At 44.6% G+C, this 23,428-nt stretch overlaps 3 protein-coding genes across 3 annotated transcripts; 1 reads left to right on the forward strand and 2 right to left on the reverse strand.

Annotated features, from left to right (window-relative positions):
- Positions 1-271: 271 nt before the first annotated feature.
- On the reverse strand, positions 272-1,637 carry LOC4344372 (sex determination protein tasselseed-2). The gene is made up of 2 exons (XM_015790680.3): positions 1,444-1,637; positions 272-1,359 (listed from the first exon to the last, which is right to left on the reverse strand). Exons 1-2 carry the CDS (start codon positions 1,563-1,565, stop codon positions 522-524), a joined length of 960 nt encoding a protein of 319 aa, XP_015646166.3. The 5' UTR covers positions 1,566-1,637; the 3' UTR covers positions 272-521.
- Positions 1,638-13,487: 11,850 nt separating this feature from the next.
- On the forward strand, positions 13,488-17,708 carry LOC9267838 (scar-like domain-containing protein WAVE 5). Its single transcript, NM_001403273.1, has 9 exons — positions 13,488-13,902; positions 14,017-14,204; positions 14,364-14,496; positions 14,604-14,739; positions 15,020-15,096; positions 15,186-16,854; positions 16,959-17,042; positions 17,144-17,248; positions 17,326-17,708. The coding sequence occupies exons 1-9, from the start codon at positions 13,808-13,810 to the stop codon at positions 17,380-17,382; spliced, it is 2,544 nt and encodes an 847-aa protein (NP_001390202.1). The 5' UTR covers positions 13,488-13,807; the 3' UTR covers positions 17,383-17,708.
- A 595-nt stretch (positions 17,709-18,303) lies between these two features.
- LOC4344373 (26S proteasome regulatory subunit 4 homolog) lies at positions 18,304-22,576 on the reverse strand. Its single transcript, NM_001403276.1, has 5 exons — positions 21,997-22,576; positions 19,709-19,954; positions 19,158-19,544; positions 18,925-19,065; positions 18,304-18,615 (listed from the first exon to the last, which is right to left on the reverse strand). Exons 1-5 carry the CDS (start codon positions 22,483-22,485, stop codon positions 18,532-18,534), a joined length of 1,347 nt encoding a protein of 448 aa, NP_001390205.1. The 5' UTR covers positions 22,486-22,576; the 3' UTR covers positions 18,304-18,531.
- Positions 22,577-23,428: the final 852 nt, after the last annotated feature.

Below are 23,428 nucleotides of genomic sequence, written 5' to 3' on the forward strand. Positions count from 1 at the left end.
ATCTTTCTCTGTCTCTCTTGGTTACTCCAGATCTGTTCCAGGACAGGCCACCAGGTAGCTAATCTAGCTAAGCTACAGTAGTAGTACACACTACAGTACAAAAACATGCAAAACAGTCCTACTTGCTCACGACTGAAACCAAGTACGGTGCGCTGCAGTAGCTAGCTAGTACGTTTCGATCCCTCTTGCATCCAACGAACACAACGCATTTTGCCTATTGCAACTAATTAAACACAAATTAAGATCGATCGTGACGATCGAGATCACCAAATCAGACCAATCATCATCATATATATATTGGCAAAATCATGCATGGATGCACACTAATATTGGCATAATAATCAACAATGCGCAAGTGCTGGAATTCAGTCATCAGATTTCAGACAGCACAGTCGAGCATGCGGGAGTACATCCATCGATCATCATATGATCGATGAGGACGGTCACGGACTTATATATATATATATATATATATATAACTGAAATAGTAATTAGCTAAGAGAGAGAGAGAGAGATTCAATTCAGAGGCCGATGACGTTTCTGGAGGTGGTGACGCCGCCGTCGACGACGAGGTTGTGGCCGGACACGTACCTGGACTCGTCGCTGGCCAGGAACACCGCCGCCTCCGCGATGTCGCCTGCCCGCAGCGTCGGCCCCTTGAGCGTCGCCAGCCTCCGCACCATCTCCTCCATCTTCTCCACCTCCTCCTCCTCGCTCGCCGCCGCCTGATCCTCATCCGCGTGATCTCCTCCCTGCCCCTGCCGCCACGCGTTCACCAGCATCGGCGTCGCCACGCCGAAGGGGGAGATGCAGTTGACGCGGATGCCGTGCTCCCCGAGCTCGCAGGCGGCGTTCTTGGTGAGCCCCACTAGGGCGTGCTTGGAGGCCGTGTACGCGTGCGGGCCGAGGCCGCCCAGCACGCCCGCCACGCTCGCCACCGACACGATGCTCCCGGAGCGGCGGGGCACCATGGCACGCGCCGCGTGCTTCATTCCGAGGGCGGCGCCCAGCGCGTTGACGCGCAGCACGCGGGCGAACTCGGCGGCGTCGAGGGACGCGATGCTCTTGGCGCCGCGCGTCTGGCGGCCCAGCACCCCGGCGTTGTTGCACAGCACGTCCAGGCGGCCGTGCTGCTCCAGCGTGGTGGCGACGGCGCGTTCCACGTCGGCCTCCTCGGCCACGTCGCAGTGGACGTAGGTGCAGGCGTGCGGGCCGAGCGCGGCGGCCAGCGCGTGGCCCCCGGCGTCGTCGATGTCGGCGACGACGACGAGAGCGCCGTGGTGAACGAAGGCCCTTACGATGGCTTCGCCGATGCCACGCGAGCCGCCGGTGACGATGGCCACCTTCCCCTCCAGCCGCCTGCAAATCGAAGAATGAATTACTCGCGCGCTGATCGATCGATTGAAGAATGAATTAGCTAGAGTAGTAGAAATGAATGGATGCCTGGTATTGTGTAGTATGGCGTTGTCGGCGGCGGCGGGGAGCTGGTGGTGGTGGAGGAGGCCGGTGGATGACTGCTTGTTGTTGTCGTCGTCAGCTGCAGGCATCAAGTCGACGGCGGTCATTGCGACGCAAGCTCTTTCTCTCTCTTGTCGATCAATCGTCTGATGAGAGGCAAGCAAGGCAAGGTGGTTATCGATCGATCGAGCGCGTGGCCGTATGTGTATATATACTCCCTCCTTCCCTAAATGTTTGACACCGTTGACTTTTTTAAACATATTTGACCGTTCGTCTTATTTAAAAGAATTAAGAATAAGACGAACAGTCAAACATTTTTAAAAAAGTCAATGGCGTCAAACATTTTGGGACGGAGGTAGTATATATATAGAGAGAGAGACACATGTAGCTAGTGTACAGGTGCATGAGATCGATCGATGACAAATTGACAATGCGTGGATGGATATACTCCTATCACATATGTCATGGACCCATGACATATATGCCACGTATGTAGTACGTCCCTTCTTACATGGAGTATATATCGATCCGTCCATATACCGATATCCATCCAACCATGGATCGATCGGTCATCGGTTGGTGGGGAGGATATATATATATATGTTCCATTGCAATTCTTGCTTCCATCCATCGATCACAATGCCATGCTTTTATTTGTCCGCATGCAACATCCTTACAAGCATGTATCTACTTTGCTTTTAGAGAGACAGAGACAGAAAAAAAACAAACATGCACCCACCCATCCATATATATCGTTGTATGGATGCTTTGCTGACAACTTTTCTTATCTATTAGTTATGCATCAGACAGACATTACACTGACCGATTTGTACGCGTATATATGTACACCTTTTCTTTCTATCTTTTCTGCATGCCGTCCCTCAATAATCCGTCTCATTCTTCGGACAACAACCTATGTCTCCGAAAGAATCAATTTTTATTTCTTTTTACTAAGGAAGAGTAAAAACTTTGTCTTTTATAATGATAGATAAGGAGAAAAAGGCCGCGACAGTAAAATTTATAGGGTATATCAAAAGAACAGATCCGCAAGAAAGGATGAGGGAACCACGGAACTACTCGCTAGAGGGGATAATCTCTGTGAGCTTTGTAGCCCCTGCCATGATCCAATTCTGCGCCTCCTCGTTGATCTTGGCAATGATGGTGCTTGGTGTAGTAGCAACATGCCTGGACATCCTGGTATTTCGCTCACACCAAAGCTCACATGTCACCAGGATGATTATTGATTTTAGGGCCTTTCTCGGAATGTGAGGCATGTAGCCAAAAGATTTAATTTATACTACCAACCCTCCAGTGATGAGCAGTCAACCCACTCTTCAATTCAGAGGTCGATATTTGTCCATCATTGAACCTATGTCCAAATCCTCTTTGACAATCTACACTTTGCGATCAGTTGTAGGGTTGATTTAGCAAATGCCGAGGACATTGTTATTGGTTCGTCCAACCACTTTTCTGTAGTTTGTCTATCATCCAGACCCTATTATGTACAATTAACTATGAGAAGAATTTGCATTTAGGCGAAGCTCAACATTTCTAGTTTGTCTGGTTGTTGATTGTTTCTATCCATCCCCATGAATTATAGCCTGTATGTAGATTTGGTCGAGTAGACTCCATATATATTGGACGTGAGCTTCCAGATAATGGCATCCCTTTGCACGCTCAAAGGTCCCACGCAATATATTGAAGAGGTACGTTTAAGACAAACAACAGCCGGTATGTAGTCCATCTTTTCTTTTAGCTAAATTAAGGTATAAATGGCTTTCTTTGGCTAATTTTCTTCATTGAACTGGAATTGAGCAAAAGTGACAGGGGTTAAAATTAATTTGTTCTTTCAGCCGTTGCACTCAAACAAAAAAGAACGAAGTAATTAGTACTAAAACTATTCAGCCGCAACAGCTATTGAGTATCATTGTCAAATGGAACCGTGCACGGAACTTAATTGGGCTAGCGCGCTAATTAATTAATACTATCACATTGCATTGGTCCATCCATAGCCCTGTCTGTCAAATCATATCGATCGATGATACATACATGCTTACTAAAATTATATACGATGCTGATCTTTCTGTCCTAACTACCTACTAATAGTTCCCAACCATTTCAGATCATATATCTTGCTGTCGACAGGGGTGCGCACAAGTTCGGTTAGGCCGGCCTTGTGAGTTATTTTCTTCTTTTCCTTTTAGTTTTTATCTTCTTGCGAAGATATTAGGAGGTATATCATATTTTCCAATGTAATTTTTGGTACCAATTGAGATTTTATATAATGTAAAACCTTGATATCTTTAGATATTTTCTCAAAGTACCATAATTTTTTTTCAAAGAAAAAAAATAAAACCCGGCCTCCACATGATAGTAAATGTCATAGACATGGCACATACCTAATGCCTAGCCTATAACCTCTTTGTACATTCTCTTGATTAATTAGCCTCCTAGTTGCAGTGGTTAGTTAGAAATTAGTTAAACTAATAAAGTCAAAAAAATTGAGCAAAGTAGTAGTATCACACACATATAGTATTACCTAACCAGATGTCTTGTCGATCTGATCCCTGCATATCTGCACGCGTGCATGCATGCATGCATGGTACCTAAATCCCTAAAGAAATGGAGTCGATCGACCCCAAATTTATTGTAACTAATCAAATTACTAGCTCCTTTTTAACGTGTATGATACCATTGATTTTTCGTAAAACATTTAATTATTTATCTTATTTAAAAAATTAATATGACAAAAAAATCACAATAAAATAAATGATATTTTTAATAAAATGAATGATTAAATATTTTGGAAAAAAGTCAATCACGTCGTGCATATTGAAATAGAGGGAGTAAGATTTATATGTCCTTGTTAGCCTATTGTTGCATGTATGCTGCCTAGCTTTTCTGTAAAACAATAGCTAGCTCGTGGCATCGAATCTTCAGCTGGACTTATAAGTTTAGCTACGACCATTTTATGGGCAGAAATTAATTAAGCTAAACGATTGGGTTATAAGCAACAGGAGAAATACAAGATCGACTATATCTCACCATATACATAAATAACTTTGCAATTAAGCAGACACTTTGACCATCGTATCGATCAGTTACAGAGAGGCAGCGCGATTAATTATTACTACTACATATACACACATATACGGTAGGTTTGTGTATCTTTTGAGAGCTCCATGCACGCATGGTTGTCATGCACTAGCTAGCTAGCTTAATTTAATTACAGGTGTGATCCATCAAACTGAATATTTTCCGACCACGAGCTAGCTAGCTAGCTAGGGACGAAGATTCCTTTAATAACGGATTATATTAATTAATTGGTTTCCTAAAGACAACAACTTAACAATGATATATATGTGTTGTTTGGATATAGTAACACCGACAAATTGATCGGTATTATTGGATTACCGCTGGCTGTACAATATATGTTTTTTTTCCACATCATAAAATGTTTTGGTTTTAAATAGATTTATGTGTGAATCCATGTATGTGCCTCATATATGAGTCCAAATTCAAATGTGGATGTTAGTAAATCTAAATAAGTGATGGAAAAATTGAAACCTAATGGAGGGAATATGGCTAAGAACTTAGACAATGCTTTTTATTACGGTTTTTTATAGTGTTTTCGTGTTACAACACAAAATAAGCTCAAATATATTCGAATCAATGTGTTATAATTCAATATTATATCCATTTCAAAATAAGTTTATTCTTCATGTGAATTTCAGAGTTATGTACAAAAGTAAAATTATTTTAGAATGAAGGGAGAGTAGATAATAGGTACAGTACGTAGTATATGCATATATAGCATATTAAAATGTCTATTGATCGATCGTCTATTAATCAAGTTAAATTACTTGTAATTGTAAAATAAATCATAACAAAACAAACGGTAATTAGATAACTTTTTGAAAGAGATAAATGATCAAACTTATATATATTTAAAAATTAATAGTCATGCAGTGTATACGTATTATTTTAGAACATCGTATATAATTGAAAACAAAGCTAATAATGCTTCAGGCTTGGCTGGATGCATGGGTAGTTAATATACTTGCTAGCTACTCCTAACATGAGTAAATTTTTCAGGTGAACTGTAGACCTAGCTTATTATGCAAGTAGATACGCATAATTATTGGTACAGAGCATATATACATGTATACTAACCGCATAGCATATACAGTATATATGCAGAATTAGTACTGATGCATAGTATACGTAGTAACTGCACGCAGGGCTGACTACGCAAGTGAGAAAGACAGTACAGTACAGTAGTATATGAGTATATAGTAGCTACTTCAGCTAGCTAGTTTAATTAGCCTCGTGTCGTGCGTGCGCATGCCACATACTAGTACTCCGTATATACTACTGTACATATGTAATGTATATACGTGTATGTATGCAGCAATTATATATGACGCACGTACGTCGTTCATTCAAATCAGCCCATATACATATATATGGTTCCGGCGAAAAATATATATCTGCCGGCCCATATTCAAATGCATACTTTTGTGCTTAATTTCTTTGGGCCCAAACTAAAACAATTAAGGCAAGCCAACACGTTCCTACGTACGCGCGCGCGCCTTTTTCTTTCGACAATGGCCGGCCCATGCCATGTGCAAATAAAACATACCATACGCTACACAACAGGCATATATATGGCCTTGTTTAGTTGGTGAATAGAAAATTTTTTTATGTTACATCGAACGTTTGATCGAATGTTGAATGAGTTTTCAAACAGGAATAAAAAAAACTAATTTCACAGCTCGCCTGGAAACCACGAGACGAATTTATTAAGCTTAATTAATTTGTCATTAGCACATACAGGTTACTGTAGCACTTATGGCTAATCATTGACTAATTGGGCTTAAAATATCCGTCTCGCGATTTTCGTGCGAACCGTGCAATTAGTTTTTTATCTATATTTAATGCTCCATTTGGGTGTTCAAAGATTCGATGTGATATTTTTGGGAAAAAAAATTTTGGGAACTAAACCAGGCCTATATATACGTCTGTAGTACGTCCAAATATCAGAAATACTATACCCTACAGCATCCCATCTTGAGAAGTGAGGACGGGATATTATCGGTCCATCCTTATCCCACCAGAAGCTCTCATCATCAAGCTCATCCTTATACCCACTAGAAGAGCTCCTCATCCTCCGTTGCTGTCACGCCCCGAACGGAACTAGCCCGTGACGCTCTAAATTAACCTGTTAATCGATACCAGTCCCAGGAAACAGTGCTGGTATCACAGGAAGACAAATTATCACAGCAACAGAGGTCTCCTTATTACAGAGTAGGGGTACAGTCATGTTGGGCTACAGACATATCCCGAGCTCACAACTGCATTACAAAAGGGAAAGCGGAAGCCAAGACTTGGACCATTCATCACAGGCGCGACTTAGGAACTAGGCAGAAACCCTAAAACTCATCGTAGCCGACTTGCTCCTGGAAGAACTCCTCATCAGCGGGATCTACTTCATCTTCTTCAGCAACTGGGGAGGGGAATTATTTATGTAGAGCAATGGTGAGTACAGGAGTACTTAGCAAGGTATGGGAATTAAGTGTTTAATGCAGGCTTTAAAGGAAAGGCTGTTGTTTATGCAATTGATTTTATTTAAACTCCATTTTGAAACAACTAAGTGAGTTCTTCTCAAACGACACGGATGAGACAGTGCGTCTCGTCCGGTCGGAGTATGAGCAATGTATGAGCAATGTATCAGTCTTTGATTGGATCGAGGTTGGCACCCGGCCAACAGCTTTCAAACGGCCACCTAGGCCTGGCTGATCCCATCAGCCGCAGATTTTTCCAAACATCGAACCCTTTCCACATCAGCAATTTCACAAGCAGTAGTCAAACAAAACTACGCTAGGAATCACCTCATATCCGCCCATGACCGTGGGCACGGCTGTTCGAACAGTTTAATAACCTCTACAGAGGGGGTACACTTTACCCACACGATATTACTAACCCGGATCACCCAGCCCGTGCAGAACGGCCACGTCTGGAGACCTTGAGGCTTTCATGGCAAGGCATTTCGAAAGCCGACACAGGTTCACCATATGCCAACGAGAGGGGTCCCAGACCAACACCAGGTTAGGTCCCAGACCATACTGTGCCAGGAAACCCGGGAGTTCTCCCCGGCACCACCCCGTTGAATCCACATGTCTCTTGGCATCATGGCTCCCCCGATTAGCTAATTACTCAGCCAGGGGCGTCCCATTACACCCATGTGGTCTCACTTGTCTTATGTTCGGATGAAATTCCAAGGAAACGGTCCTTAGTGCAAGAGCGGGAAACCGTACTCCCGGTACATCCCCCGGTCTGCGATTTTGGAAATTCATTTAGTTCGCAAGCACAGACCCAGGTGTCGGGTTTTTTTCCAAGTCTTTTGTAAAACCCCAAGTTTTACCCATCGTTGGATGTTTTAAATTTGAGGGGAGGTGTTCCGATGCCCGTGCCCAAAGGACCATGCATCGAAGCACAACAGTCGACAAAGGAGTTTTAGGTATTCAATAATTCACGGAGGGTAATTGCAGCAATTTAGGATTTGGGGCCGGCAGGCTATCTCGCAAGCCGCGGCCGAATTACGTGTGTTAAACCTATTCATGCAATATTTGCGTAAAAGAAATACTTAGATTTAAATCATAGGTGCAAGATGTTCAAAGGTGACTTGCTTTGCTCGAGATCTTGAGCTTGATCCTCGAAATCCTCGCGCTGCGGGTCTTCGGGCTCCGAAACTACACGCAAAACGGGACAACTCAACAAACAGCGAAAATAAAGCCCTATTATTGACCTCTAAGCGTGCCATTAGATAGATCTCGAGATTTGAGGATTTTTGGAAGTTGAACGGAGTCAAACGGATGTACGATTGAGAAGTTATTGAATTTCTAAGATTATTGGATTTTTGGTCTAAAGGAAAAATGATTTAATTAAACCCTTTTGAAAAAGAAAAGAAGGAGGGAGGGAGATTAGACTTCCCTCGGGTGGCTATGGCGCGGCCCGAGAGGAGAGGGCGGCTCGGCCGAGCTAAATGGGCCGGCCGGCCTGAGAAGGCGGCCCAAGGGCACGCGCGGGGAGAGAGGGAGGGGGAACCCATGGGCCGGGTGTACCTCGCGTGGTTCCGAGTGGGACCCGCTTGTCGGCGGCTCGACTCACCGTGAGCGAGGAGCACGCGACGCGTTGCTAGGGTTCGGAGGGGGCGCGGTGCACGCGCGCGGTTCGTGGTGGGATGTGGATGCGGCGGGCCCACGCGCAGCCTCACGGCTCGCGGTGGACCGCGCGCGCGAGCGGGGCGGAGGGGAGCGGCGGACCGGTGTCAGCTTGACCCGGTCGCGGTCGAGGTGGCACCTACGTGGCCGCCACGCGGACTAGCGAGAGGAAGACGACGAAGCGCCCACGAACGGACGGCGAACGGCGGCGGCGAGCGGCGGGGCGATATACGGCGATGCGGGCGAGGGCGAGCACACCGGGAGGTAGCGCGGGACTAGAGGAGACAAGCTAACGGCTCGGATTCGCCGGAGGGAGTGCGATGGCGGCGGATTGCGGCGGCGGCAACCGGCGGCAAGAGAAGGGGGAAATGGCGACGGCGCGACGGGAGTTCGATTCCTTCGCACTAGAGCATCTACGCGACTCCGGGAATCCATTCCTTGCGCTGGATTAGGAGGAAATTGTTAACAACCAAATTTGGTAATATCGGCATCGGGAAAGAAGATTAGATCGAAGCAAAGTCGGAGGCGGAGATCAAGTTCAGAAACAGAGCAGGAATCGGCTGGAGTCCAGATCGGCTACAATTAGGATCGGTTGGGTCTGAGTCGGGCTAGGTAAGTCGATGCAGCCGATTCCAACAATGGAACTTGATGTATGACATCGGGTTGAATTGAGGTGCTTCAAGGTGATTGCCGCACATGGATAGAGTCCTGAGAAGGCAATTGTATCTATTAATTAGGATGTTTTATGTAATTTCCTTCGAGATATGCTTGGGCAAAAGTCTGCCGCAAAGACTTATGGTATCTTAGAGTTTGTTAGAGATAGTAGTCGTGTCCGTTATGGACATATCTTGTAATTTTCGGGTATAAATAGGCCCGAGCCCTATGTAACTTTTAACACACATGTTCAATACAATCTCGGCGCATCGCCACCCTTTTTTGCTTTAGTTTTATTTCGACGAGTTCTTACTTTCGGGTTGAGCTGCATCGGTTTCGATCTTCAACAAGAGGTAAAACTTGTTATGGCAGTTTGCGTTCTCGGGATTAGTGCTTCCATCTTTATGACACTCTAATCTTGTTTATGTAATTCGTCGAGTTATCATATATCCTACATAATCCTTGGCAATATTGATATCCAACCTACAATCGGCTAACATCCGTCAATAGAAGGCAGCCGATTAGGTTAAATACCGATGTTGACTTACATTATATAGGATATCTACCACTCTATGACACATCCAACAGCTTGATTGTCTAGATATTGTCCTTCTTTTCATACTTATAGCTGCATCAGTTAAGTTTGATCTTATGAGTCGTGATTAGAATCTCCATCTCTAGCCCGCTTCTTGGTTGCTGATTAGGGTAGTATCGGAGTTTCAGCCGATCTTACCTGATTTAACTACTTTTTATCCTATATGCTTGATTGACATGTTAAATCTGCCCTTTACGTTAAGATCTTGCTGCATTTAAGTATATTAGGCTTTTGTTTAGTATATTCTACTTGCTTTAATATCTTAATATAGAATGGTATCGGAGTATTAGCCAATACATGCTAGATCTATCTTATCGGCTATGCTATGAACGTATATAGTCTCGTTATTAATATATATTTCGATCTAAGTGATTTATACTGTCTCGGCATGGCGACCGATCTATCCCAATCACTTGATTTAAGTATATATTGCTATAAAGATTATATATTGGTAATATCTGCAGCCGATCGAGTAGATTCAGTCCTTCCTTATTTATTAATGACTGCCGATCGATACATATATGACATCGGCTCAAAGATAAATGATATGTCATCGGCACCTAGCCGATCGGCTATCATTTATAGATTTAACTGCGGTTTCTTTGCTTCTATTTCTTATTGATTACAGGATCAAATCAACTGGCACGCTCATACATTCGAAGACGAGCTTTGGACCTGCACTGGAGTTAAGCAGATCTCCCAGGCCTCGTGTTTTCTGTCAACAGAAACGCACCGAGGGAGGCCGGCGACGAGAGGCGCTACCGAGCTCGGGCGGCGACGGCGGCGAGCACACAGCGGGCGGCGGCAAGGCTTGGGGCGGCGCCAGCTGACTACGGGGGGTCTACTCGTGCTACTACCGAAAGCTAGGGGGAGGAGGAGGAACGAGGAGGGAGAACGGGGAGTGCACTACCGCGACGGGGTGAAGGGCGCAGTGACGATGGCCGACGGCGCGGGGCGTGATCGCTCCGGCCTCGGGCCGGGGAAGAGGAGGAAGACGTGTGCCCGGAGTCCCCTTCGGTTCCTAGCGCGCACCGGCTCCTCTGGCACACGCGACGGTGGAAGGCGACGGCAAGCAGGGCACGGGCGAGGCGGCAATGGCGCGGCGGCTTGGAGCGAAACAGGGGAATCGAGCGAGAGGGGGAGGGGCGGCTTTTATGGGGTGGTTATGTCGGTTTGGGAGGAGAGGAAACCGACCTCGAGCGGTACTGGGGCGAGAGAGTTTCGAGGGGAAGAAACGGGCTCACGGGCGCGGGGTCAAACGGCATGGGCGATGGCTCGGCGTTAGGCGCTCCTCCCTGTCCATGGCGCTGGAACCGAGCGGGAGAAACAGAGGCCGGGCCGAGAGAGGAACGGGGAAAACGGAGGGGGAGAAAGGGAGCTCGAGCCATGCTGATTTGGGGAGGGAGAGAGATGGGAGCGGGAGGCGCTGTCTCCGGTTTTTGGACGGATGCGGGCGGCGCGGCTCGGGCACGCGCGCTGGCTCGGCAGGGCGCGGGGCCGGACGGCGCAGGCACGGGTAGTAGGCGGCTGACGACGGCGGCGACCGCGCGGGCGCGCGCGCGAAGCAACGGCGCGCGGGTTCGAAATTGCGGGCGGGGAGCTCGTCAGGGATGGAGCGGGGAGAGAGAGCGAGAGAGGGGAGAGCGCTCGGCTCGGCGCACGCGCACGCGCGCGTGCGACGCACGGGCAGAGCGAGGGAGAGAGAGACGGAGCTGAGGGGAGGAGAGAGAGCAGGCTGAGAGAGAGAATCGGCCCACCAAACGACGGGGAGGCATATTAGACTTTTGCGGAGGAATTTGATTTGGGAAGGATTTGGATTCGGGATTTGAATTTGACGATAGATCGGGGATTTTGAGATCCGGAATGGCACGGATGCTTGACAACACTCAAAGAACAAATTTTGCAATTAGGGTTTTTAAGAATTTAATTTTCTCGCTAGGCGCCACGACGGAACGGGCGCCACAGTTGCTCTCCACCTTGCGTCTCCACTGTCCTCGTTCTTCATGTCCTTTCCCTCCTTCGAGCCAGCAAAAATAGCTCATCGTTGCTCCCTTTCCTCGCAGGACCCTACTCATCCACCTACATTCTCACTCCACAATTGCTTCGTGCGCACTGGATCTGGCTCCCATGGCGATAGAACGATAACTAGTGAAAAGGCTATTCGGAAAGACATCGACCATCATGAGCTCCGCTGCTCATCGTCATTGTGCCCAGATACATCGTGTATAGCGTGTTATCCTTGTCGGTATGTCTAAGGTATCAGGCCGTTTGGTACCTCTAGTACCAACCTATAGGTACCAGCCAAATACCCTATTGGTACCAGGTATCAAGGCATGGTGAGAAGTCATATAGGCCTGCTGCTTGGCCGGTTGACGAGCCGTCTGCCGCTAGCACCTTCTCTCCTCTACTCGATTCCACTCATCGATCTCCTTTGGATTCAATTTTCCATTTCCTGGTGTTTGCTACAAGTATCATCTTGCTACTTTGAGACCAACATTGTCATCATGTGTTGGTGCCTCTGGTGTCCTAGCCGACGGAGCCGGTTGCCCGGCACCTTCTGCTAGCGAATTGTTGCGCTTCTCTCCTCATGGTGGTTCTACTCAAGGTGGGGGGCGCGTGCACGCAGCATGTGTTCGGATGGAAGCACGGAGAGATGTGGAGCAATTAGGTTTAAAAGATTTATCTCGTAAATTAAGTAATCGCAATCTAAGTACTTAGTTATTTTTTAGCCTATATTGAATACTTCATGCATGTGTTCAAATGTTCGATGCGACAGGGTGTAAAATTTTTGTGTGGAAACTAAACTGGGCCTTTTGGATTAATTTGCGCCTCTTGCTAAAATACTAAATGATCGACCGATATTGCCTTGTTTTTCTTTTTTTTCCCCTCTCTTTTTCTACACTTGTGCAGTTTGCTAATAAAACCATCAAATTAATACAAAGATACACAAAGCTTATGCATATCCTTGAAAAGAAGTACTAAAATAATATGAAGAAAAAGGGTGTAGTTGGTGTTCACGATCACTGAGGTATACAGGTAGCTAGCTAGCAAATTAAGTAGCAGTGACTTATTATTACCTGCATATGCATGCATGTCCAGCCGGTCCATCCATCCTGTATACTATGTTTAACTGATCTTGTCTTGATGCGTGCAGCCGATCCATCTGCCTGTGAATCAGATTTGTCATGTTCGTAACCATCCATCCATGTCGACGTACTCAGGGATAGATCTGATCTCAGATAGTATATAATAAAGTTACAGCTAGCTAGCTTATTACTCCCCTCTTACCTTAAAAAACTAGTTTTAACTAGTAAAAACAAAGACAAAATTGGTACTATAAAAAAAAGTGAACTTTTGATGTTATATAACCAATTTTACCAATTAGTTACTCCTAGTACGGAGCATGTAGTTAGTACTAACTGACTAGCTAGCATGACTGGTACGGTACAGAAGTGTACCATCGATCGGTGGTTACCAATACCAACAACAACAACAACAACGTCATGGTATACTGTCAGTTGTGGTATCTTCATTCCGACGAAACGAAACACCGATGCAAAGGTTCCTCGCTGTGGAGTAGGAGTAGCAAATAATTCAGCTTAGCTTCTTCATGCAGCTCCCTCCCATTCAATATAATCCACCTTCATGCTAGCTAATTCATGCATGCGCAGCTGACAGCTAGGTTTGCTTAGTTAGTTAAAGAGAGCCAAATTAAGCAAGTTGGAGTAGTTTGTACTACTCCAGTAGCTAGCTTAGATAGTACAGATCATGCAGTAATTAAGTAGTAGGGGGCCGGGAGAAGTGGAGGAGGAAATTTTTCATCTATATCTATCTATGACTATGCGGCGGCCGGGACCGGGTTGAGGAGGAATTGAGGATGGGTGGCAGAGGCAGAGGCAACGACGACGACGGTGGTGTGGTCGTCGTCGATGGCTTCGTCGCCATCCTCCGCCAGCTCGGAGACCTCGCGCAGTACGTACTAGTGTTCTTCTAATCACTTACTCTTCCATCTTGCTAATTTTTACACTACACTAGTAGATATTTGCATGAATAATAATCATGCATGCATGCTGATATAATCGTCAGGCTGGCGGCGGAGGTGTTCCAAGGCATGCACGACCAAGTCATGGCTCTATCCACACGACGACGCCAACTCGCGCTGCGCCTCAACCACCTCGATCACGCAGCACCACCAGCAGTAGCAGCACCACAAGATTCTTCTTCTTCCTTCTTCTGTCACAAAGATTACTACCTCTTCGTTGCTTCCAACATAGGTACTGCATACATATGCTACTCCATCTGTTCAGCCAGCTAACCAGCCGGCCGGAGTTCAAATTAAGATTTCTATTACTCTTTTACATAATGGACCAGCTTCTGTCATATGGCGCACAACCACTGAATTAGAGTAATTGTATCTTGCATTTGTGTCGCAGGCCGTGTCCATTGGCGCGCAAATCTCATTCTGAAGCAGGGGCTCGTTGCAGGAGGAAACAACAGCTTGCCTACCATTATCTTTGACCGCATCCACAGATGCAGAGGGCCACCCAATCTGTCCCTCCTTGACAAGTATTACTGTCCCTCGTATTACTAGTACTTAATTAATCTACCAAGGATCCATAATTCCTCAACTGGCATATGCAACTCTCTGTTGATTAATCGCTCTCACTAAATAGGTACGATGCTGACGGCGAGGGTGCCTGCTTGAAGAGATACACTAATCCTTCATTCTTCACCTCTCACTCTGCCTGCTCTACCAAACTAATCCACCAACGCATCCACATGGCAAAACAACCTCCAAAGCTACTACTGGTAACAATATGCTCCATATTTTTATTTATTTATTTATTTATTTATTTATTTTAAAACAGAGACTCATACCATTTCCAGACTCCATATTTTGGTTGCTGTCACTCAAGAGTTAGAGAAAAGATACGACTGTCTTCACATTCTGTCCTAAGCTTTATAAACATGTGTCTTGGCTGTGTTGCTACTAGCAAAATTGAAATGCACAAGCATTTTGAATATACATACACATAACAGAGATAATATTGCAACAATAGATTGACAGGTGCTTCTTTCCTTTCTTCAGGAAACCAAACCTACATTTCAGTGTTCAGATTCAGACAACTCCAGGCCTCAGAAGGCATCCCAGTGCAGTGACTCTATGTAACCCACATTTTCCCTTCCCCTCTTTGTTTTTTCTCTCATCAATCTTCTCCTGGTATTCATTTATCAACCAAACGTGCTCTTTTCAGGCCTGAAATGGACGCATCTCATGGATTCCTATCCATGTTCCGACAACTGAAATATCGACAGACGAATGGAAGCCCCATGCCTCAAATGCACAACTTTCAGAACGAGACTTCTTCATCTGAGCTGAACATATCTTCAAACTGTTCGCCTGAATCAAGCATCAAGGTGACACAAGACATCGGAGCAAGCACAACAGGTACAGATTCAGTCAGTGAAGAGAGGAACTTGGAGCTCGAGAGGACTAGTTCATTCGAGGCATGGCTCTCTCCAAATGCACATAATATTCAGCATGATCAGATAGCAGAAGAAATGCCTCACTACAGTTGTAACAACAACAATGGATTCGTCAATCATGTCACTCCGAATGATGCCATTGGTGCAACCAACAATGGCAATTGTAAGGACGATTCCAACACCTACAAGAAGGCTGTGAGGTCAAAGTATAGAGGTGGCATGGAGTTCATCGCCTCAAGGGTCAGCAGTTTTCCCAGGAAGCTCTTCAGAAAGAAGCAAGATCCACATCCACTGTCAGTGGCAGATTCCTTCCGGAACATGACTAGCAAGATTCTTGAGCTGAAATGCAACAACATTCGAGACAACGATTCCAATGGCATGGGATCAATCAACAGAGAGGAACTGCTCGCAAGTGAAAACGGTGAGCATCCATCTCCTGACGCTCCCTTTCGTCACGTATCAACAGAGCGTAGGTATATGCACGCCACGAGAGCTTCTTCTGAAGATGTTCCTGCACTTGCTGAAGTTGCATCGGATAAGAAAAGCAAACAGGAGCACTCTGACGATGCATCTGAAGCATCTTATGACAAATTGTTGGATGAAGAACTGCATCAATCTGTTGTACGTCAGGAACGAAATGGTTCTCCCGTTCCGCAGGTCTGCAGCACTACAAGATTTTCTCAACTAGAGCGTGAAGGTCCTGGGAAAGATATGGTGCCGCCACTCCCTCCGATGCAGTGGTTATCATCAATCAAGGTTCATTCAGGATCAAGGGTTGCATCATCTCCAAGACTTAAAACACTTAGGCCACAATCACCAGCGGTACCAAACCATGCAGCTGGAAGAAGCTATTCGCATCCGGTAAGAAAGCAGCTGGAAACTGACAATGTTCAGGCGAGAGGCCATTTCGGCATCCTGGCTTCACACGCTGAGATAGCCCAGACATCAGCTTCTGATATTAAATCTGCAGCTGTTATCTCGATTAGAAATGGAATCTGCAGATATGGGTTCCCTGGGAAGGATTCTGAAGAAATTAATCATCAAGAAAAGGATATCATTCAGCCTTCAGAAGGTGAAATTCTGAAGACTACGGAGGAGGTCTGTGAGCCTACGGTACAGTCAGACGAGTCTCCGCCTGAACAACATTCAGAAATACAACCTCAACGAGAAGAAATACACCAAACTGGTAATGGAGATTCTGATTGCAACAACAAGAATAATCTCAGGGCCACCACAGAAGGGCCTATCTATAGCAATGGACCACAGATTGATGTGCACAACTCACTGGATCATCCTACTGACAGAGAGAGCAATACTAATGTGCACGTAGAAAGTGTTTTTTTCTCTGCAGTAGAACAGCTAACAAAGATGAACCCTCCTCCGGTGCCAAGGCCTAAATATTCTATACTTCAGGTTGGAGTCCAAGATAGAAGCACGGTACAGTTTCTTTTTTCCCTTTTTCTTTTATTATTTCTTGCTTTTCTTTCTGCAACTGCAAGCAGACCTGTACATTAAGCACAAAACTTACCTGATGTTTGCAGGTAAGAACGGCTCCAGGTTTGATATATCCTTCAAGAAGGCTTTCAGGAGAGATACGCAAATTACCTGAACAAATAAACGCCAAGGTGGTGCACGGCAATGGCAACCTTTAATCGTTTTCCTAATTTCCTGCAACTAATACTACTTACATTAGATTATTCTGACAAAGGCGTGTACTTTTTGTCAGTCTTGCGATCTGAAGCCTGCCCTTGAAAGAGGCTCAAATGTGACAGTTGATCACAGGAACACAAAAGTGGCTACAATCTTGCAGAGGGTTGATCACATTCGTCAGGTAAGAATGATTCAACTACGGTTACTAAATGAACAGCTCTTGTCAACAACTTACCATGATACTTCATTGTAAAACAGGCTCACGCAGAAAACTACGACATTGACAGTGAGGTTAGCTGGAGTGACAGTGACTGATTCGTCGATGCGAGAAGTCAAGTCATTCGTTGAACTTTGCAAAGGGAGACTAAAACATTAAGCAAATGCAGGCAGTGAAGTTGAAGCAATTGCATTTCCTCTCTCTCGGTGCCAAAGTATGGGTAGCAAACAATCCGTAGCGAACTAGCAAGAGCTGTTATATTTGATGCTGAAATTGAAGAGTACATTCTAGTTGTCCTTACGTAAATAGCTCGAGACTATTGTACTCCCTCCGTTTCAAAATGTTTGACACCATTGACTTTTTAGCACATATTTGACCGTTCGTCTTATTAAAAAAATTTATGAAATATGTAAAATTATATGTGTACATAAAAGTATATTTAACAATGAATCAAATAATATGAAAAGAATAAATAATTACTTAAATTTTTTGAATAAGACGAATGGTCAAACACGTACTAAAAAGTCAACGGTGTCAAACATTTTGAAACGGAGGGAGTAGTAACTTAACTGTACATGAAGATCAGCATGACTTAAGTGGATAGAATATTATGTAAGAGTATGAAGCAAGAAAAGTATATGTACTCTGAAGATATTATTGAGTTGCACTACGATGGTTGGTGGTGCCAATCAACGCCAAGCTTCACTGATGAAGTCATGGAAATAAAAGGGGAGAAAATCCCCAGTGCTGTTGTGCGGAAAAATGCCAATGATACCTTCTTTAGCAGAAAAAAATATGCTGTTGTACAGAAAAATTGCCGGTGATACCTTCTTTAAGCAGAAAATGATAATGATATCTTGTTTACCAGCCGTTCTAACTTTTAGAGCATGTAAACCTGCTATCAGTTTTGGGAAGTTCTCGCCTACACTGAACTTTATAACATCACTAGCGTGAGGGCAAACCGTGTATCATTGACGCTGCTCCCTTCAATCAATCTCAGGCTCAGCATGCCGCGATCGTGACGACCCCAATGCGATTTACATTAGCCACAGTTCATTATTCAGTGCAGTACTTGAGAAGGCAAATCATGAGAAATGCAATTTGTTCTATCCAACTCCATCCCAAGAAGTAACAAAACAAATTTCACAAGTATTTTACAAACCAAGGCAGCATAGCCTATGTGATAAATCAAATATATATTCGTCCTACAAGGTTACCCACCCCGTCACTGGCGACCAGTGAGCACATCACATGTAAAGACCCTCCGGCACACCTTCCTTCTTCTTGAACATCACCTTCTCCTTTGCCTTCTTGAAGTCAGCATGTGTCACCTGTGAAATCATAAAACAGCACACCACGGTAAGAATGTGGAAGTGAGGACCATGCAAATTGTTTCTTCCAGACATAATCAATGAGCGAGCACATTATAAAAGCTCAGAGCAAAACATAATGATCTCGCTGAAAGGTCGAGCTGATAATGAAATAAAAATCTAGTTATCTGTATGACTGTATCACATACTCATATAGAAAAACTAAAAATGACATTGTTTGGTATATAGGTCAGTAGACAAAACGGTCTAAATTGGGCTCTCATAAAAGGTTTGATTATTTCAATTAGAGACAAAAAGGTTCACTCATACCTTCATTCGGCGTTCTCTCAAAGCAAGAAGTCCAGCTTCAGTACATATTGCTTTGATATCAGCACCGGAAAACTCATCCTTGGTCATGACAAACTCTTCCAGGTTCACATCATCTGCCAATGTCATCTTAGATGTGTGTATCTGCACGATTCACAACATTCATGAGAACCAAAGGAACTGCTTATCAGTTATCATGCATTCTGAAGTTCTAAAAGATACTAATGGATATTTACCTGGAAGATGCGCCGCCTAGTTTTAATATCTGGCAGAGGAAATTCTATCTTCCGATCTATGCGACCAGGGCGTAGCAATGCTGGATCAAGACTTTCGATGCGATTTGTTGCTAGTATAACTTTGACATCACCACGAGAGTCAAAACCATCTAACTGGTTAAGAAGCTCCAACATAGTTCTCTGAATCTCACGCTCCCCTCCTGAATGAGCATCGTACCTCTTTGTTCCAACAGCATCAATCTCATCGATAAAGACTATTGAGGGAGAAAGCTCATCAGCAACTCTGAACAGTTCCCTGACTAGTTTGGGACCATCACCAAGATACTTTTGAATAAGCTCACTTCCAACAACACGCAAGAAAGTTGCGGATGTGGAGTTAGCAACAGCCTGCAACAACAATGCAAGTAATCAGTGGTCAGAGAACTGAGAGGTACAGAATGACAAATAGTGCAATGCTTTGCTTAATTATTACAAGCCATAAATGGAGGGCTGAAGCCTGCATTACTGCCATAAGCTATATTGACTCCCAATACGCAAACCAGAACACTAACCTTGGCAAGTAGTGTCTTCCCTGTTCCAGGTTCTCCGTATAATATGACTCCCTTGGGTGGCCTGATGCCAATGTCTTCATATAGCTCAGGATGGGTCAAAGGAAGCTCAACTGCCTCTTTGATTTCTTGGATCTGAGCATCTAGCCCACCAATGTCAGCATAGGATTCCAGCGGAGCTTTCTCCACTTTCATCACAGAAACCATAGGATCAACTTCATCTTGCAAAATTCCGACCACAGACAGAACCTGGAAATAGGGATTTAGTGAGCAAGCTTGCTAGAGCATTAAAATTACTAGCCACATGGATGTACGGTTGAGTCACTTATTCGATCATAAGAAAATGATATTCATATCTATGGAAATGTATAATACTACCTCCGTTTCAGGTTATAAGACTTTTTAGCATTGCCCACATTCATATAGATGTTAATGAATCTAGGCACACATATATGTCTAGATTCATTAATATATATTAATGTGGGCAATGCTAGAAAGTCTTATAATATGAAACGGAGGAAGTATAATCACAGCATAGTATGAAGATGGTTTAATGTTCTATAGTTGAAAAGTAGCTTTCTGTATTGCTCCTCAAAATATCATAACACATCTAGCCTAAGATAGAAGCAGAAGAATAATATACTTCAAAGGCATCATAGAAACAGCAGAAGGTTGCTTTGCACCCAAAATATACCCATATAGATGCATTTGTATGACAATCATCAGGTTCATAACACAACAGTTGCCCCCCAAAAAGAACAAGTTTGGGCAGTGAGATATCTGGTGTTTGGATTATCACCTTGTCATAATTCATAATCCGTTCTCCCGGATTTCAAAAAGGAAAAGCCTTAATCTTTCAGTCTTTCTACAGGCAGTGCCAAACAAATCACAGAATGCCAGAAACACATGACTTTCAGTCACATTCTAGTTCCAGAACAAAACAGATACACCCTCCGTCCCAAAATAACTCAACTTCTAGAGTTCGAATTTTGCCCCACAAAAAACCAACTTTTATCATTCTACCTACCCTCAGCTCATTTTAAAACAAGAAGTTTTATCCCTTCAATACCCTTTACCTACCTATCACTCTTACTACTTTTTCCAATGATTAAGGGCATTTTAGTCATTCTCCATCTCCACTAATTCCACCTCGGGATGCTAGGAGTTGATTTTTTTATGGGACGGAGGGAGTATGATGCTGTACTGAATTATCAGCTCAACGATATAAACAATCAAAACCCCAATCCCCATGTCCTTGCTATGCTTCTAGTGTGAAAAATCATGTATCAAAGTTTACAGAAGTTCATATGTGCAAGTGTAAGGTTTTTGTGAAAATTGGGTGTACAAATTTTCAGAAGGACAGCATGATAACTGATAAGATTTAAGTTTAGTTTAGCCACAGATTCGATAAATTTAGATTAGACCAAAAGAAAGCCAAATCCACCTGGTCTGAGCAGAAATTATCCTCAATACCAATCAACCAAATGGGGAGGGATCTTAATGCTCTGTGGTTCTTCACTGTGTGAAACAACTGGGTATCGAAGAAACCTTTAATGAAAGGACATTAAGGTGGTTCAATGTTCTACAGTTGAAACTAGCTCAGCCTTCTACATGGCTCATCGATATATCATATAGCATAGACTAGCCTAAGAGACAGGCAGCAGAATAGGAGACTGCAAACACGTCGTAGAAACAAGAGGATGTTTGTTTACACCTGAAAAGCAGCCTTATACAAGCATTGGCATCTGACAGCCATCTGGTTCATGAAAACAAATTGCCAAACAAAAAAAAACAAGAAGTTTGGGCAGTGACCAGTGAGACAAATGGTGTTTGTATCATCATCTTGTAATCACTCATGATCAGTTCTCCTGGAACTTTTTTTATTTAAAAAAAAAGAAGAAAATCATTTAACCTTTCAGTCTTCCTATGCCCATGCCGTATAAATCGCAGAAAAACTCAATTCAATCACATCCCAGATCCATAATAAAACATATAGTATGATGTTCTACTGAATGAATTATCAGTTCAACAATATAAAATATAATATCCCCAATTCCGTATGTTGTCGTTATGCTTATAGTCCGGAAAATCAGGTGTTTCAGAAGTTTATATATGTCCACATTTTGAGCAAGTGAAATCCACCTGATTTGAACGCAAATCCCCAATTGTAGGCAACTAATGGGGATAGATAGATCTTAATACTTTTGATTATGTGGAAGAGGCCGGCCTAAAGTATGTGTATGAACCGAAGTAGATCGATGCGGAAAGCGATGGGGGGTGAGCAGTAGTACCTTGTTGTGCATGAGGATGGAGCAGCCGGGCTCGAGCTGGTCCTTGTCGACGAAGGAGAGGATGCCGACGTAGTACTCGGGGCCGACGGAGGAGGAGACGATGGCATGGCTCTCGTCGATGATCTCCTCGAGGGATCCGACGCTCATGGGGGTGCCGCGGAGGTCGTCGACCTTGGATCGGTCCTCCTCGGTCTTGTCCTCGGTGGGGCGGAGGCGCTCCTGGGCGGCGACGAACTCCTCCTCCATGAGGAGGTAGTCCTTGACCCGCTCGAGCTTGAGGAGGCGGAGGCGGCACTTGGAGAGAGGGGCGACGTTGGGGAGGCGAGCGGCCGCCTCGGGGCCCTTCTGCTTGCGCTGCTTGCGGCCGACGCGGGAGGGGGCGGCGGGGGGCTCGAACTTGCGGTCCTTCTTGTCGCCGTCGCCGCCAGGCTTGCGGTCGCCGGGGGCGCCGCCCTGCTTGCCCATGCCTCCCGGGGTGCCCTGCCCCATGGTCGCTGGATCTGGTGGCTGGAGAGGGGCGGAGACGACGGCGGCGGCGGCGATCTATCTATCCTTCCCCTTCTCCCCTTCTTTTGTGTTCGACTTACTTTGCAAGAAAGAACCAGTGATATAGGAGGAGTAGTAGTCCGAGGCCCTCTCTTTCCTCTGATCGATCTGGACCGTCCACTGACTTCATTTAACGCTGAAATATCCATCCATCTTCCAAGTTTAGTTAGCCATGAATTCTTTTTTCCGAGTAAATTAGCCATGTTTTATTATCCAAGTTTCACTTTGGATCACACTTAGTTAACCAATCTTTTCACTTTATACTAGGTGACTTTATCATTTTCTCGGTTTGGAACAACTTTAATGGTATCCATTAACAACCTCAATTGAATCGGTATCGGTATAACAGTCAACTTCCTTACCTATACGCATGGTCCAAACCGAGAAAATGGCAAACGTGCCCAATCCAAAGTAAACGGATTAGTTTTAGAGTATCCAAAGTGGCCCAAACAACAATTTACTGTTTTTTTTTCTATAATTCTTTTGAGACTAAATAAATTTCAATCAGCACCATTGATTAATCAAAAGCTAATTGTGTCAGGTTACGGGTAAGGTATACCCTCTACCCTTCGATATACGTCACGTATCGACATGGTATGCTCACGCGTATATGGATGTGTTCGGCATACGTTAAGGAAATTCATCATGGAGTTCACAGATGGAAGTAGTCCTACTCGGTCAGAACTGGGTTGTCATTGTGTCGTGCTCAGTCCGGCTCCTCCGAGTCCTACATGGAGACAGTTGACATGCGATATAAAAGGGACCCCCGGGAGGACCTAAGGCATCGAATCTCAGAGCTAACACATCCACCATAGCCTACGAAGCCGGAGCTTATCGGAGCCAAGTCGCCGGGAGATCTAGTCGGATCAATTCGACTACGATCTCG

Source organism: Oryza sativa, chromosome 7, assembly GCF_034140825.1.
Source record: "Oryza sativa Japonica Group chromosome 7, ASM3414082v1".
Taxonomy (NCBI): domain Eukaryota; kingdom Viridiplantae; phylum Streptophyta; class Magnoliopsida; order Poales; family Poaceae; genus Oryza; species Oryza sativa.